Source organism: Haliotis asinina, chromosome 15 (assembly GCF_037392515.1).
Source record: "Haliotis asinina isolate JCU_RB_2024 chromosome 15, JCU_Hal_asi_v2, whole genome shotgun sequence".
Lineage (NCBI taxonomy): Eukaryota > Metazoa > Mollusca > Gastropoda > Lepetellida > Haliotidae > Haliotis > Haliotis asinina.
Window position 1 is genome coordinate 43,801,308 of NC_090294.1, and position 18,390 is coordinate 43,819,697.

General features: G+C 39.1%; 1 protein-coding gene across 2 annotated transcripts in view; it reads right to left on the bottom strand.

Annotated features, from left to right (window-relative positions):
- Positions 1 to 1,022: 1,022 nt before the first annotated feature.
- Positions 1,023 to 18,390, bottom strand: part of LOC137265586 (phosphatidylinositide phosphatase SAC2-like) — a 345,091-nt gene continuing 327,723 nt past the window's right edge. For both annotated transcript variants that reach the window (XM_067801010.1, XM_067801009.1), the window contains 11 exons: positions 11,854 to 12,046; positions 11,370 to 11,447; positions 10,060 to 10,180; positions 9,681 to 9,809; positions 9,178 to 9,248; positions 8,541 to 8,783; positions 7,784 to 7,855; positions 7,485 to 7,558; positions 4,851 to 5,006; positions 3,474 to 3,564; positions 1,023 to 3,159 (listed from right to left, as the gene is read on the bottom strand). In XM_067801010.1, coding sequence (XP_067657111.1) covers positions 1,851 to 3,159; positions 3,474 to 3,564; positions 4,851 to 5,006; positions 7,485 to 7,558; positions 7,784 to 7,855; positions 8,541 to 8,783; positions 9,178 to 9,248; positions 9,681 to 9,809; positions 10,060 to 10,180; positions 11,370 to 11,447; positions 11,854 to 12,046 — 2,537 coding nt within the window. In that variant the 3' untranslated portion in view covers positions 1,023 to 1,850. The remainder of the gene's footprint in view (positions 3,160 to 3,473; positions 3,565 to 4,850; positions 5,007 to 7,484; positions 7,559 to 7,783; positions 7,856 to 8,540; positions 8,784 to 9,177; positions 9,249 to 9,680; positions 9,810 to 10,059; positions 10,181 to 11,369; positions 11,448 to 11,853; positions 12,047 to 18,390) is intronic.

Here is an 18,390-nt window from a genome sequence, read left to right on the forward strand (position 1 = left end):
AGCCCAGCCCCAGCCAAAAATTATAAATGGTCTCTAAATCACCACTGAAGCTCCTTTGAAAACAGGTGAAAATGAAGTGTGCGCCCCATTCCCACTACCCCCACCCTCATCCTCACCCCCTGCTCAAAAAGCCATGATGATCAGTTAATGTTTGCTAGACTTTCAACACGAATGCACAAGAACCTCCTGTTCACCCTGATATGATTATGGCATTCTCTTCAAATTTGAAGTGCAATTCCTCATTACAGCTTCAAAACACAGTTCTCACCTGAAACACATTTCTCACCATTTTTACAGTCCACAACATTCCATAAAGGTATGATTACAGTCATGATATATAGACACACAGTATATGTACAGAAAACACAATTAAACTTGAATCATACATAGAAAAAAATCATTTCTTTTCTCCACAAATTCAGCAAGAAAAGGCCAGATTTTCACAGCGTGAGTTAAAAAAGTCAACGATAATTCCTTGAGGGAACTCTTGTCCATATTCCTGAGACTCAATTTTACTTGCGTTATGCGGTAGCCTTGCATTGTCCCTTCATAAACTGTACGCTTGTATTGTACCTTTATAAACAGTGAGATTCTCAAAGATTTCTCTTGGTACCTGGTACAATGGTTCAAATAATGAGATGCTATAGTTCCAGTAGTTTTTGTTGGAAATCGGACCACAGGTCCACATATTATTTACACACTACAAAATGATGCACTGTCAAACAAAAAATCTACTGTCCAGTATTTACATGCAGTCTACAACAAAACCTGTTGGCACTATGTTGCTTATCTCCCCTGTGTATCTGAGTTATCTCCCCTTAAACCAACCTAAACGTAAACATCGTTCATCAAGGCATTAATGTTTAAACAAGTATTACACAACACAAACAGACGGGTTAAAAGTAACAAAATTAGCAAGAATAGAGATTCTCATGGAATTATACTACTGCAGGGTTAGTAATGGATTATTGGGGACGGGTTAGGTGAGATTAAAGAAGGATCATAAAAAAATGACACAGCTACAGAGGACAAAATTTATCTCAATAAGACAGGGAAAATGTTACATAAAATGATAGCTCAGCAAGTTATGATAGTCCTAAGAATGATGAAAGTGGTTTCATTCCCCCTTCAATAATTGACCTGTCACTAACAGTGATTCTATTTCTGCGGTCCTGTATTTATGCAACAGACACCAGTTCTTCCAATCTATTCTTAGACAACAACTTCTGAGGTTACACCTATTACTCCTAAAATTTACAGTAACGTTGACAAAAAAAGTTCTTACTGGGTCATATGATTAAAAATCTACCTGAACAGAAGTGAAATTTCATACAAAAAATCTCTTGCACTTTTAAAGGGTATGTCTATCTCAACATATTTTTTGGTGTACACAAAGTTGACACCAAGTGTATAGTCTTCACCTTGTTGATCAAGGCAACTACAATGTTCACCCCTTGTCACTGAGAAGTGGCCATGTGACCATAATGCATAAATCATGTGTTTACTACCAAACTTATACCTACTGAAATATTCAAATTCAAAGTGGTCAGGTAGCAAATGACAATGTCAGCCATTTCTAATTAATGCATTCAAAGAAATTCTGAAGTGAGAAAAATAGTTTTGCTTGAAATGGTCCAGAAATAGTAACCTCCTCATTCAAAAATAGCTAAAATATGCAGAAATAGAAAGTACATCAATAAAAAATAGTCAAGATATAACTGATGCAAAGGGAGACAACTATGTTATGTGATTGCTGTCTGTTCAACAATCACTAACATCTAATTCTAATGCCATGTTTCACAACCTACTGCTCTAAGTACATGTAAGACACCTACACTACACCCTGATCCTCATATGAAAATAATCCTTGTTTTACATTCTGCATTGCCTAGTTTCTGCTTCACAAGGTCCTCAAAGTTGTCAAGCACACGCTGTGACTTCCGTATCATCCCTCGGGGTGGCTGAGGTGGACTCCGTCCTCCACCTCCAGATCCTGGCAGAGTAAGATTCGTCACCTTTTGTTTCAGCTTCGCAAAAGGGCTTGTATCGCCTCCAGTAGCAGACTTCTTGTCCTCAAGGAGACTTAGGGATGAGTCACTCAAAGAAACCTTCATGTTAGAATGGAAGAGCTGTTTCGGCCTATCCAGGACAGTTTTCAGTTCATCTTGGTCAAGATCCTCCTCCAAAAGAGGAGGTATTTTGGTAAAGTAATCCTCATGGAGTCCTTCAGCTATGTCGTTGTGATCAGTAGGCACCTGTGACGTCTGAGGTAGTCCATTGGTGTGTTTGTCTGAAGGTAGAGATAACATGTCCTCCTGTTCCTGGCAAGGATCTGTGTTTGTGTCGTTAGTAGCTGCAGTGTCTTGTCGAGTGTCTGTGGTGTGCTGGAGGTCCATATGAAACACTCCAGTCTCTACAGCACTCACCGTCCCTGCATCAGTCTCCATGGGCTGAGGAGCTTCAAACATTGCATCATCTGTATTTTGCTGAGAGGAACTTGATGTCTCTATGTTAGACATTGGCCTTGCACTGGAAGCCTGCCTATGTTGCTTGTCACCTGAGCTGGAAGATGTAATCAAGATAGTGCTGGGGCTGGTGGCTAGGATCCCACAGCTATCCAAAACAACATCATTCTCAGCCTCCAAGGAACCTGACCTAACTCCCTTATCTGTCACTCTAGGTATCGGCTGTGATTCTGTGTCTCCATCAATAATCGTCACCTCACCATCAGCATGATCCTTATCCATGAAATCCAACATTTTGGAGAACTTTATAGCAACCTTTCCAGCTGGTCCACTTTTGACCATCTTTACTGGATTCAAACTTTGTAAAGTCATCTTAGGTAGGGAAATCTTTATTGGATTAGAGTTTTTAGATGAGGACGGTTTCGAGAAAGGTCCCCTGAGAGCAGCAGGAAGGAAGTTCATGTTCTTGATCCTCTGTCCAGGGGAGATCTTCTCTTGGGTTGGATGAGTGTCAGAGTTCAAGGGTGTCCAAACTTCTTCCTCATCCTCCTTGGCAGATTGAACTTCATCTGTGTGAGGGCTGGTGGTCATTACATCAGACGAGATGTCCCGAGGGAGTCGGATTCCAGCCAGGGAGTTCTCCTGCTGCTGCTTGTGGATGTCCTGAACCTCGGGGTGAGGACGGGTCTTCTTCCTGTAAGACAGAAGAACAGTATATAATGTAGTGAGTTATACTGGTGATGGGCTTCACAGATTGTACTGTGTAGGGGAAAAATGGCATGCACCAACGCCCCTGATTTCAAAAGAGAAGATGATGATTGGTACCCAAAGAAAGAACAGCAGGTGAAAGAAACTTAATTTATAATTAACGTACTGAAGAGTTTTTTAAATGGCCTGTACCAAACACTACATCAAAAATTGATTCCTGCAAATGCACTCACAGACAGACCACTTCAATTTCTTCTCCTCACCTGGTTACAGTGTACTATGAGAGAAAGCTGAACTCACCTTTCCAGTTTTGGCTTGTCAGATACCTCCAGCTCCAGCGAGAGGATTTCCTGGGCTGCCACGAAAGCCTGACATACTGCTTTCAGTGACTCTGCAAGATGTCATCAGAACATACTCTCATCTAGATACACCACAGACTGGATACAGCAGGGTAACAATAGATACAGACACTGCAAGACATTACCATAGTGGGTCATTTAGGCAACAACACAGTTACAAGACAGTGATCATCTTCATCAACTCTGAAAATTGTAATTACAAGGTCCTTGACCAATTTTATTTCTTGTTTTACAGAAATCCCCAATCAAAATAACATTCTTTCTAAGTGCTCAAAGTGTTATATTTTTGGCAACTTATGAAGTGTATATGGGGCAAAAAAAAACACAACAATCTAATAAAAAGTTTACAGTTTGGGCCAAAAAAATGCATTAGGATTTTTTCTTTTTTTGGAGTGGGGAATTTTTTTTCTTAAAAAAATACAGCAGGCGGACCCATAAAATAAGAAATAAAATTGGTCTGGCCTATTCTATACATATAAAAACACATCTGGCGGGTAGCATGGTCAAATTGATGACAAGATTTAATCAGCTTTTTATTGTCCTACCAGTGACACAAGGCACCTGTGGTAGAAGATCAAAAGCTGTAAAATTGGAACTTTCATGAGAACTGTGCAGTAAACATGCAAACATATAAAAAAACTGTAGTAAATGTAAAATTATTGTAACAACTGATGCAATCAACTGCTTGCAAAACTCAATCAAACAGTTCTCATATATTTCCTTAATATTTGTTGATGTATTTTTGTTCTCATCTCAGCCAAGAGTTGTTGATTACACTCTCATTCCTACCCTAGCCATGCCTCCTCATGCCTAGTTCCTCCTCTTGATCATCATTCAACCTCCTCACCTCTACCCTAGCCACACTTCCTCTCCCTTAGCTCCAACTCTTGACCATCACTCAACCTCCTCACCTCTACCCTAGCCACACTTCCTCTCCCCTAGCTCCAACTCTTGACCATCACTCAACCTCCTCACCTCTACCCTAGCCACACTTTCTTTCCCCTAGCTCCAACTCTTGACCATCACTCAACCTCCTTACCCCTACCCTAGCCACACTTCCTCTCCCCTAGCTCCAACTCTTGACCATCACTCAACGTCCTTACCTCTACCCTAGCCACACCTTCTCATGCCTAAATCCACCTTTTGACCATCACTTGACCTCTTCACCCCTACCCTAGCCACATCCCCTCACACTTAGCTCCACCTCGTGACCATTACTCAACCTTTTCAACCCTACCCTAGCCATACCTTCGCCTATTGAATTCTATTCCACCTCATGTCCACCATCTTCCACCCTCAACATCCACTCAAGACCTACCTCTAGCCTCTTCCTTATCCTTCACAGGAACCACCACGTTGTTGAACAGACGGGTGCTTGGGGTTCGGAAGGTGTGGAAGAAGCCCTCCTCAGCGAAGTGCCGATAGTGGATGCGCATGCACACAAAGCGAGATTTGAACACGGATGGCTCTTGGCCTAAAAACAGGAACCACAGAGTGCAGGGAACAGAGAGATGAAGTGAAGGAGCTATAGCGAAGGTGTAGAGTTATTTATCTGTTATGTTAAATGTCACATGCAACGACAAACGCAACTTTGCAGATTCTGATACCTTTCGGTATGCACATTCTGAAACAAATCATAAAAAATGCCAATTCAACCTATAAAGTTTGAAAAAAAACAAAACAAAAAAACTCAATGAAAAAAGGCCATGAAATCAGAGTTCAATTGATTCCCTAATTTTTCCCCAGTGCTGGGGGAAAGAGTGGTTTCAACAGCTGCACTCATAATGCATGCACAGTGAATAGTTTTGCAGAGCTTGAAACAGTATGCCTGCCTTGAGTATGGGGTGGTGAGCAGTAGTCTAATTTTGGTTGTGTACACAAACAAGTAAATAATCTACTTGTTACATAAAAAAGCAGGTTGATAGTGATTAGCAGACTCTGTCACAGAGAAAACTCAATATCTGTTTTATTGACACCTATATGTCTGCCTGCCTGTCTGCAAATGACAATATGCAATGCATAACTTCAATCATTGACCACATGCAATTTGAAGTTAACACCTATCGACTTATAAGTCATAAACAAAGAGCCAGCTAAGCATATCAGCAAATGAACCAGTAGTCATTGAAAAGGCCTTGCTACACCTGAGTGCAAATCCACCGGTACTGCCTATGTTTGGTATCGCGGCTGCTTTGTTTCAATGGAGGTAAACACAAGCACTATTAATTTGTGATTATACGCTTATAATTTGGTGTATTTGTTTTTTCTTAATCAGCAATGCATTTTATATATCATGAACAAGTGATAACTGTGTTTTAATTATGTTTGATTTTTTGGTTGCATGTGACCTTTACAAAATGACGAAGAAACAGAGAGTGATCCATTCAAAAAGCAGTCACTGAGTAACAGGTGATCATATTGAGTGATGTATGGTGACCATTTCTAACTCCATCACAGGTAAGAACTTTGAGTCATGACAGTAAAGAGTGGTCAAAAGCAAGAAGCATGAAATCAAATAATAAACATATTTAATGTTCAGTATAACAAATGTGCAACATATGTGAAATTCCAAAATATGTACAAAAACACAACATGTGCATATTTGGCGCATTAAAGTTCACAACTTCCAACAGCATGACCATTTTTTTAACAAACCAGATACACAAAAAGTAAATATTAACATATTGCAAGGAATTACACAATGAAGAAATTTCCTTTGTCATAAGCCTTTCATAAAAATCATATATTACAGTTACAATGCCAATCAGCTTGATGGGACATTGGGCATAAACCAGCCAATCAGTCTGATGGGACAATGAATATAATCCAGCCAATCAATCTGATGGGACATTGGGCATAAACCAGCCAATCAGTCTGATGGGACAATGAGCATAAACCAGCCAATCAGTCTGATGGGACAATGAGCATAAACCAGCCAATCAGTCTGATGCAACAATGAATATAATCCAGCCAATCAGTCTGATGGGACATTGGGCATTAACCAGCCAATCAGTCTGATGGGACAATGAGCATAAACCAGCCAATCAGTCTGATGGGACATTGGGCATAAACCAGCTAATCAGTCTGATGGGACAATGGGCATAAACCAGCCAATCAGTCTGATGGGACAATGAGCATAAACCAGCCAATCAGTCTGATGCAACAATGAATATAAACCAGCCAATCAGTCTGATGGGACATTGGGCATAAACCAGCTAATCAGTCTGATGGGACAATGAGCATAAACCAGCCAATCAGTCTGATGGGACAATGAGCATAAACCAGCCAATCAGTCTGATGCAACAATGAATATAAACCAGCCAATCAGTCTGATGGGACAATGTGCATAAACCAGCCAATCAGTCTGATGGGACAATGAGCATAAACCAGCCAATCAGTCTGATGGGACATTGGGCATAAACCAGCTAATCAGTCTGATGGGACAATGGGCATAAACCAGCCAATCAGTCTGATGGGACAATGAGCATAAACCAGCCAATCAGTCTGATGCAACAATGAATATAAACCAGCCAATCAGTCTGATGGGACAATGAGCATAAACCAGCCAATCAGTCTGATGGGACATTGGGTGTAAACCAACCAGTGAGTATGATGGAACAATGGGCACAAACCAGTCAAACCCCTGATCATGAAACAATGAACTTAAACCGTTCAATCCAGATGATGGAATACTGGGCATAAACCAACCAATCAGCATGATGGAATAATGGACAAAAACTAGCCAGTCAGCATGATGGAACAATGGGTATAATCCAGTCAATCAGCGTGATGGAACCAAATGATACATAAGTACATCCCTCAAAACTGAATTGGATTCTTTTCCAAAGCTCAGCAGCATAACAGACACATCTTGGTAGACATTCAAGCCTAGCCAAACATACTTGGAGCAATAGCTTCAAAGATAAACACCAATTAACTGTGTTACACAAACCTATTTCTATCTTCTCCAGATCCTCCAGGAAGATCCTCTGGTACTGTGTGACCTGTTCTTCATCATCATCATACCTGTAACACAACAATCACACATGTAACACACCATCATACATGTAACACAACAATCACATCTGTAACAATTGCCATACCAACCACCACACCTGTAACACAACAATCATACCTGTAACAATTTGCCATACCTGTAACACAATTGCCATACCTGTAAAAGAATCATCACTCCTCTAACACAAACATCATACTTGTAACACAACCATCTAGACAGCAAGTGACACTCACCATCCGATGTAGACAGCCCTCTGTGTGAGCAGCAGGATGATGTCCATTTCTTGCTTATCTGGGTCTCCTTCCCTGCAACACGGACAGGCATCAATAGACAATACACATGCACAAACATGGAGTCATGGAGGATACAAGCTGAACAACTTAAATAGGCGCAGTTTGACTCGTCATCAAAACTTACAAAGGATCCATTGTCAAAACTTAAACAGGACCCATCGTCAAAACTTACAAAGGATCCATCGTCAAAACTTACACAGGACCCATCGTCAAAACTTACAAAGGATCCATTGTCAAAACTTACAGAGGATCCATTGTCAAAACTTACAAAGGATCCATCGTCAAAACTTACACAGGAACCATCAAAACTTACACAGGACCCATCGTCAAAACTTACAAAGTATCCATTGTCAAAACTTACAAAGGATCCATCATCAGAACTTACAAAGGATCCATCGTCAAAACTTACAGTGGATCAGTAGGCACAACTTAAACTGGATCAGTAGGCACAACTTAAACTGGATCAGTTTACACCAAATTGGTTCACTCACACAAGGTCAGTTCTACAACTTACTGCTAATTGTGATATTCTAGTTAGTTTTACTGTCCTTCGTTGACAGGTTTTTATAGCAGACAAATATTCAATTTCAATATTAAATGTTCTCCTCACGATATGGCTGAAATATTGCCGATGTGACGATAAATCTAAACTCATTCACTCACTCCACAACTAATTGAGAATAAGTTCACAACTTACTGAGGATCAGCGTTGATGAGACTCCAACCTCCCAGACACTGCTCTGGCTCAATGATCAGCATCTTCTTGGTGTCCTCGATCAGCATCTTGACGTTCTCCTCCTTCTCCAGCAGCTCCTGAGTGTCTTCCTCCTCCTCTGCATCACTCTTGGTGTTGAGATTCAGGACCTCCTCCGATACGGGCTGCCCCAAAGTCAGATCAATGGCTGCCTGTCGATGAGCATCCTTGAACCTCAAGTAGTACCTGGCAGCCGAGATAAGATGATTACATCAGTCAGGTGTTACAGATACTTCAGGCTGTTGTGTCAATACTTCAATATACTGGTAACAAATAATTTCAGTACACCATAAATTATTCCTAAATTTATAACTACTGATTGTTGAGTCCAGTGTAGCGTAGTTGTTGTATCTCTGCCCTGCTCTATAAATTATAACAACAACTTTTGCTACACAGAGCTAAGTCTGTGGAATCATTTCTTGTCTAATAAATTCAAACACTTTGCACAAATCAGCTCCACGGACTTACACAATTACCCATGTTTTCATATTCATATCTCAACACAAAGATATTTGTCATTTCTTCAACATCCAGGGTATATTTTTGAGTGATGCTCCCAATTCTAAAAATCTACACTCACCTGTTAGCTGAATTCATACCATCCTTCATCAGTCCTGTCAACTTCCTCTCACCAGTTCGGGTGAAGTCACCCTACACAGAAGAAAATACACCATAAAATTCATTTCTAGTGGTGATGAAATACAGTTTTATTGTTCTGGAGTTCATCTGCACATGGAAGCAATAAAGGCTACTAGGTTTGAAATCCTGTTAATCACTTCTTACAATAAGCATGGAATGCTGAGGACCAATTCAAACCAAGATCTTCATGATTTAGTCACTATCAGTTGGCTAAAACTTCTTTCAGAAACATCAAGCTGAATCCACTGGTGACCTCTTGAGCCAACAGATCAACGTATTCAGGACTTCAACACTGGTCATGGCCAACACCAATAGCTGGAAGCGCACCACAAACAATCATCCAGTCATTCATTTTCTGTTTCCTGCTATTTTGTTTGTATTCGTCACAATTGTTTTCTAGGTAATGTAACCACTAAGGCTATTATCCAATATGGCTGCCCTTACCTTGAGTGCAGCTGTGCCGGCATACTGCCGACTGATTACATCTCCATTGTTTGCCCATAGTTGTTGGTAAGTTAGGCGGCAACTTGTTGGCAGAATCTCCTCTGGTGGAAGGAGGCCAAGTTTTCGAAACTGGAAATATATAGAGTAATTTGCTTGTGTTCTCTGCCTTAACAAACATAATAGGAGGAGGTACCAAATCTTCAGTTAGAGCACCAGAGGCTTTAAAATACAGGGATATATCTATTTCCATCCTAATACTAACAAAAAAACTGGACCTGTTCCAACAAATTATTATACAAAGCTGAAACAAATGCTTGAAACTTTCTTTAATTTGGTGTCCCACAATATTTTGGAAATGTCTTTGTAGATTAGTGTGTACCTGTGTTTCCATAACGATTCTTGCAATGGCTGTCTGTACAACGTTAGTCCTGTCCAGACAGTCAACACAGTTGATGCGGAAAACCCCTCGCTGCTCACAGATAGGGCCTTTGTTGTCCACCCTGGCAACAGTGGTGAGTGAGTGAGTAAACCCTCCCAGCTCATAGATCAAAGTTGATGGTGAGAGTATTGCTACCGTTAAATTGAGTATCATTTCTTTATTCAAGCAAGGGTGAGTTTAGTTTACACGACCTTAGCAATATTCCAGCTATATCATAAGGGACACCTGAAATTCCTTAAAACATTGTACCCTTGTGGGGAATCGAACCAAGGTCTTTAGCGTGATAAGCAAACAATTTAACCACTAAACTACCACATCACTCCTTATTCAAGTATGAAGGCTGGCCACTTAGGCTGCATATAAATGTGTGTATTCATATACATCAAATGTTTAGACTCACCAGTGTAAATATAGCCACTTACTTCAGACAGTTGTTCTACACTCAATTTTGAAAAATAGAAAAATATTGCATACTGTGTCATAAGGTAGTGCTAACACATGAACTGATGTATTGTACAACAAGTTCATACGTTGCAACAGTTATAGTCAGGAGTTCAGTAAATGATCAAAAACAGTGAATATTGGCGAATTATGGGCCGAACTTCACACAGCTGTTCACATGCTTTTTTACCACCATTTACACATGTTTTTTAGCAATTTGATGCATGATCCTTGTGCAATTCATCTGCGTAAAGTCTGCAGTTGGTTCCTCAAGTTAGTGGAAAAATTCATCTTTGATGTAACTATATACATATGCATAACATATAGTGAATGATTTAAATGAATTTTTTAACTTATATAATATATATATATATATACATATGTTCAACTTTATGTCCAATAAGCTAAACAACAAACAGCTGAATTGATAAAAAGTCAGGATGTAAACACAATCAGCATTGGGAATATGGGGTTAGTTCAGTGATTAAAGACAATATACAAGCTAACAGATGTACTTTTTTCACACAGTGATGTTTGATATATTGACACACCTCCAAGTTGGTGACTGATATTTTAACAATGATATTCTATATTAGTTTCCTGAAGTTCTATTGGCAATATGGTGCACTGATTTGAAAATATCAAACAAGGGCTATTAATTCTCAATTTTTTATTTAGTTAGACATTTTCTTGCCTCTCACCCCTCTCACCCATGTTCCAACTAAGGACAAAGTTTGTAAGCTTCATATTTCATCGAATCCAGGTTTTCAACCAATCAGAATTGAGCTAGATCCACATGCCCCACCTACCAGCAGTATCTCTGGTCCTTGATGATGTCACGGATCCCATCAGTCAAGATGGACACATTCTCAAACTTCATCCCACGACTGAAACAGAAAAGTGGCAAGTGATCCTGCAGACAAACATTCTATGCATCTCCAAGTCTTTTATCTCTTGCAAATACACAACCACCCTGCATTCAATCCCAAGACTCTTGTGATTACCTGCCCTTGAGTTTCATTAACATCTTACCAACCAATCAGAAAGTCAGAGTAACTAGAAACAACACTTCAAGGCTCAAACACAATAGTTAAGTGGAATATTCAAAGAATTTAGTGAGGTGTTTGTAAATGCATCTGTTCTTACATGTCCCAGTATTTACCAGTATTCCTTGAAACTGAGTCTGATGTTTTTGGGAGTATCAATACTGATGGTCCTTGTACTCATCAGTATTTGAGGAAGCTGAGTGTCTTGTTTGTGCATGTATCAATACTTGCAGGAGTCAGTACTCACCAGTATTCATGGAAGTCAAAGGTGACATATGCGATGTCTGGGGAGTTGTACTCCAGTATGTGACTCAGGTATTTGTCACCAATGACTGTTTCCTTCCCAGCCAGTTCAGCCAGTGAGATGATGACTAACTTGCTGTATACAGCAAGCTGCTCCTCAAAGTGGGTGAGGAAGGCGCCATGAGTTTCTTCATCACCTGAAACAACCAGAACACCATCAAACATAGAAACAAAACTATAACATCATCAGACACACCAACAACCATAAGACCATCAGACACAGGAACAGCCACAAGACCATCAGACACAGAATTAGCAACACTATCAGACACAGGAAAAAAAATAACACCATGATACACAGGAACAACCATAACACCATCAGACACAGGAACAGCCATAACACCATCAGACACAAGAACAACAGTTACACCATCAGACCAAGAACAACCATAACACCATCAGACACAAGAACAACCATTACACCATCAGACACAAAAACAACCGTTACACCATCAGACACAAGAACAACCGTTACACCATCAGACACAAGAACAACCATTACACCATCAGACACAAGAACAACCGTTACACCATCAGACACAAGAACAACAGTTACACCATCAGACACAAGAACAACAGTTACACCATCAGACACAAGAACAACAGTTACACCATCAGACACAAGAACAACAGTTACACCATCAGACACAAGAACAACCATTACACCATCAGACACAAGAACAACCGTTACACCATCAGACACAAGAACAACCATAACACCATCAGACACAAGAACAACCGTTACACCATCAGACACAAGAACAACAGTTACACCATCAGACACAAGAACAACAGTTACACCATCAGACACAAGAACAACAGTTACACCATCAGACACAAGAACAACCATTACACCATCAGACACAAGAACAACAGTTACACCATCAGACACAAGAACAACCGTTACACCATCAGACACAAGAACAACCATTACACCATCAGACACAAGAACAACCGTTACACCATCAGACACAGGAACAACCATAACACCATCAGACACAAGAACAGCCATAACACCATCAGACACAAGAACAGCCATAACACCATCAGACACAAGAACAACCATAAGATCGTCAGACACTTTAATTATTATACTATTTCTGGTTTAACTAAAAAGATTCTGTCCTGTAGCTCCCTTGAACTGTGAAGAAGTATTGGCAGTCATGTTCAAAACGTAAGTAGGAACATTTCATATTTACTTTGAGTTTCATAGGTCTCACATTGTCAGATATGTTGAAAACATAAAAGAGGGTAAGTGATGGTCAGAGATAGTGTGTTAAAAGATTTGTGAAAAGAGGGGAAAAAATAAATAAACAAACCCACATGTATCTGCTACACATTAAATTTCAAAATCAAACTTTTAGAAATGCCATAGTAATAAGGGAACTTGATGCTGGTGGACATGTCTGAAGTCGTCATAATTCTGTGATCTATTTTCAGGACCGTCCTAACTGGGATCATTTATACACAGTACTGTACAAGTACTGTACCACATATTGGCCAAAATGCCACAACATAGATTCATGTGCTTCCAGATGAGTTTAATGACAAAAATCTCGTAACGTCTACTAGGATTCATACATATCACAGCATCATGTAGCATGTGATGGATGATAGGCCAGACTACAGTTACACATGCTTAAAATGATGTACACTTGTGCTATTTGTTTGTTTTTGTTTAATGCTCTGCTCAGAAAAATTATGAATACATGACACCACTTTGCAAATAATCTAGTTTGGACCAGACAACCAAGTTCTTACCACCAAAAGCTATAAGCTACGCAGTTGGAGTAAAATGACATGCATTAGACTGCCTGACCACCCATGGTCTTCAGTCACCTCGTATGACAAGCATTACTCATACCCTACTCAATAATCTTTGAACTTTGAACTTTCCTGTATTTGAATGTTGAACCCACCCACAAGTTACCCCTTGCACCATGCACCCCACCTTCCAAACACTTCCTCAGCACTCGTCCACTATCTAGTACCAACCAATCCCAAACAAATCCCCTTCCCAAATATCTAATGATTCATGCAAGAAGCATTGACCTCAACCCTCATTTGTACGTTGATCCTTAAGACTCAGTCACTTCGCTACCCGGAAATCATTTATCATTCATAAACAAAAACCTCCCACATCCCCTATCCCTACACACACACCTCCCTCCCTTTCCCACCCGTCCTTACACCTCATCGCTAACCCCACCCCTTGGAAAGTAAGTAACAGGGTGATCCCAGATGTACATAGTGACCTGCTAACATCAATCATGATTGGGTGCTGTGACGTGTGACAACAATGTCACACATTATCCACCCCAGGGCTATCTGTGTTATATGCTGATGTAACAGCTGATTATCCTTAGAATGACTGCAGTTTGTGTTTATCCATGCTTGATCTTTCATCTGTATTAGACAGTTCCCTATCACTTAAGCTGCTATTATTTACGAAAAACTGTTTGCATTTGGTAAATCATATTTTAGAAACAATTTTCCCCTTGAGAAAAGGGGCATGATTGACTGCTACCTTACCTGTTTATTAACACTGGTATTCAATGTCAAATAGCACTGACATTTCATGCCAAGTATCATTGATATATTATGACAATAAATATTAATATTTCCTGACAAAAAAAAATGATATTTGATGTCATATAATACTCATGTAAAAAAAAAATGCAATAACATTTCATGAAAAATATAATTAATATTCCAACAAAAATAGAAATGATAATCCATGTGAAATATCATTGATATTCCATGACAGGTAACAGTGATATTCAATGACAAATACCACTGATATTCCATGCCAATTAGCAATACCATTCCATGCCAAATAACACTGATATTTTTTTGTCAATAAAACTGATATGTTATGCCAAACACAACTGATATGTCATGCCAAATAAGACTGATGTGCCATGTCAAATAAACTGATATTCAATTTCAAATAAAACTGATATACCATGACAAGTTAAACTGATATGCCATGACAACAAAAACCCTGATATTCTGTGACAAATATAACTGATATCCCATGCCAAATATCACTGACATTCCTGGCCAAATAACACTGATATTCCATGTCAAATAACACTGATATTCCATGACAATCACTGGGTGGTGGTGAGGAGGGTGGTGTGTGAGGGCGGGTGGTGTCAGACGATGCAGGTGACAGTATGAACATCTAGAGATGTAGGCAGGCATCTTGTATATAGCTGATATTATAGATGATTCACTGATAATTTCAACATGACAGCTGACAACAGCATGTAATCATCGGTAACAAATTACCAATTGAATTACAGCTAGAGGTGATACATCACTGTCTTACACTGACAATGACCCACTCCATGCCAGACAAAGGATTAACTGTAAGATCCTCCAGGACAAATTCACCATGTCTGACATACAACAGGAGGATTAATCCTGTCTACATTCTACAACCAGTCACATCAGGCAACACATATCATTACACGATGTCATTTAGAAAGCGATCTAATGTACCATGTTATATTTGGGATTACACTCTCTTAATTAAGTACAGATTCGAAGTACAGATTTGGTGACTGAACGGATTAGGTGGGTACCTTGTGTGCTGGTGATTAGGTGCCTGACTCTAATGAGTGAGTGAGTGAGTGAGCTTAGTTTTATGCCACACTCAGCAATATTCCAGCTATATGGCAGCGGTAGGTAAATAATCCAGTCTGGACCAGACAATCCAGTGATCAACAACATGAGCATCGGTCTGCACAATTGAGAACCGATGACATATGTCAACCAAGTCAGCAAGTCTGTCCACCCGATCCTGTTAGTCGCCTCTTACAACAACCATAGTCGCCTTTCCTGACTCTGAAGGTATGGGTTTAAATCCTTGATGGGACTCAGCCAAACAAAAGTACTAGAATCTGTACTTTACTAAGAAGGAATATTCCCAAATATAACATATGCTAGATTAACAGCTGCTTGTACATCACTCTCAGCTGGACAGTTTTAAAGAGGGTCTGCTTCTACAATCTGACACTTCCATTAACAGAAAGGGGTGCAGGAAAAGAGAGGACAGGGCTTGTACAGTCTGACTGTTCATTAAAGGAGGGCCTGCTTCTACAATCTGACAGTCCCTTTAACAGAAGGGGTTTAGGAAGAGTGGGAGCATCCCCCAAATCACTTCTGGCAAATTTCCAAAAATAAAAATGTCCAAACAACTTCAAGATTTGTTCAGGTTGTCCTTTTTTCAGTTAAAATCACCAATCTTTTGATAAAACACCTAATGGCTTGGCTGGTCTGTGTGCAAAATACACATTACCTTATAAAGTGGATGTTCTTAGTCTGTCTGTTCTTAAACCAGGACTAATATTGTACAGTCTGACAGCCCCTTTAATAAAAGGGGTGACTTTGCTTGGACAGTTGGAGTGTCCATTTAGTGGGAGCTATACTAGTGCAACTGAGTCAGAGAAAATTTGATTCAAGTTATTGAAACACAACATCCAGCAAATTTCACAATGAAAATTCACCTTGTGCCACAGAACAATTACTGAACAATTATGCAAGCTATTACAGGCCACTGTCACTCTACAATTAACATGGGATTGTCTTATGTTTTTTGAAGAGTGCAATGAATATGAAGTTCAGCTGGTGACACAATAACACATATATGCCTACTCACACTTGCTGCACAGAAAATTCATCAAGGATGAATGTGACATTGAATAACTTACCCTGACTGTTTCTTGATATCAAATATACTACTCAAAACATTTTAAAAAGATCCCTGTTTTTAATGAGTAGTAACGGAAAAAAGTCACAATTTTGGTTTGGAAAACAGTCACAGGAAAAAAGTCACAGTAAGCAGTTCATTAATTTCAATAAGTTATGCTAATAACATAATGATCATACCTTTATAATTAAAAATTTCTCCGCATAACACAGTGGACTAGTTTGTACATTTCCGACCTGCATGCTTACTGCAACGTCCTTTGTATACCGGTTTCATATTGTAAGAAATAATCACTCATCATAAGAAACAAGAACACAATGAACTCGCTTTAATCCTCAATCAGAATCAGAAAGCAATGTTCATGTTGTCTTAATAACTAAATAAAGAAAGGACACAGAAAGATCAACAGTAATTCCGGTCATATTGTTACCACTATAAAATAAGTAATTATCTGCTGTCTGATTACTGCCTATATTGACTTAATGTCTCCCACTGCATAAATATTTCCATTAAAGACTGTGGCCCAATTCTTTACAGTTCATAACAAGTTTTTGATCTACATGGATCTCTAAAAGAAGTGTTAGTTACAGTTGGATATAATGAGATAGGGGGACGGTGCTAAATGGAGAGGTGTTAAACATTCAATACATCCACCCCCTCCACTCCATCAAAACTTGAGATTACAAATTTACAGATTTTTGTCTTCAGGAAACCTTAAAATAGGGGAAAAAACAAAATCAAGTAACATTCCTTCTAAATACTAATTATATATAAAAGTGTGTTACTTTTAGCAATTTGACAGAAAAACAATAACAAACATCTTTTGGAAGTTGACATTTTCAACCAATTATATCACTAGGATTTTATTTTTTGAGTGAGGAAAATTAATTTTTTATATTATTATTATTGAAAAAAATACACCCTGTGGATCTGTAAATCAAAAAATAAAATTGGTCTGGCCTTAATTAGGAGTGTCGCTAAACCATGCATTACTGTCAAACAACAGAAGAATGGGGATGTTTTCATGCACCCGAAAAAGGTGTCATTATTTTCTAAGTGATAATTCCCAAAATTATCTTGAAGCTATTCACACAATATGTAATGCAAGCATCAGACCATAAAAATGTTTTCTTCGGTTTCTACACTGGTGCTTACAGGGTATCATTTCAAGTTTTTTTCTCCAAGGTCCAGTTGATCCACGAGGATTATGTCTCATAAACAGTCACAGACATAATAGATACTGATCCACTATTTGTCTGTGATGTTATCACAGAAAATGAATAAATTATTTTGTCTTATATTTAGAAATGAAGATTTAGAGTTTTCATCAGGGCTGTCTTGTTTAATTTGATGTTCTTTCTTTGTGCCAGTGGATGAATCATTCACCTGTCATGAAACAGACCCAGGTCTGATTAACATGTGTTGACCTTATTGTTCGTATTCCTTTTGTTGGAAAAGTGAATGAGTGAGTAAGTGAGTGAGTGAGTGAGTGAGTGACTTTAGTGAATTGTAGTGTGAGTGAATTGTTATTGGTAGATTGAGTAAATGTGTGATATAGTAACGGATACATTCAAAATGGCATCTACAGTAGTTCCCTGAAGACCTGTCGGCAGTATGGTGCACTGAGTCAAAAGAGTCACACACAGGACATAATTCTGTCCCATATTCTCAATTCAGCATCCATCGACATTTTCTTGTCTATCTTTGTGTACCAAATTAAACAAAGTTTACAGGTTTCAAATTTCAATGAACCCTGGTTTTCAA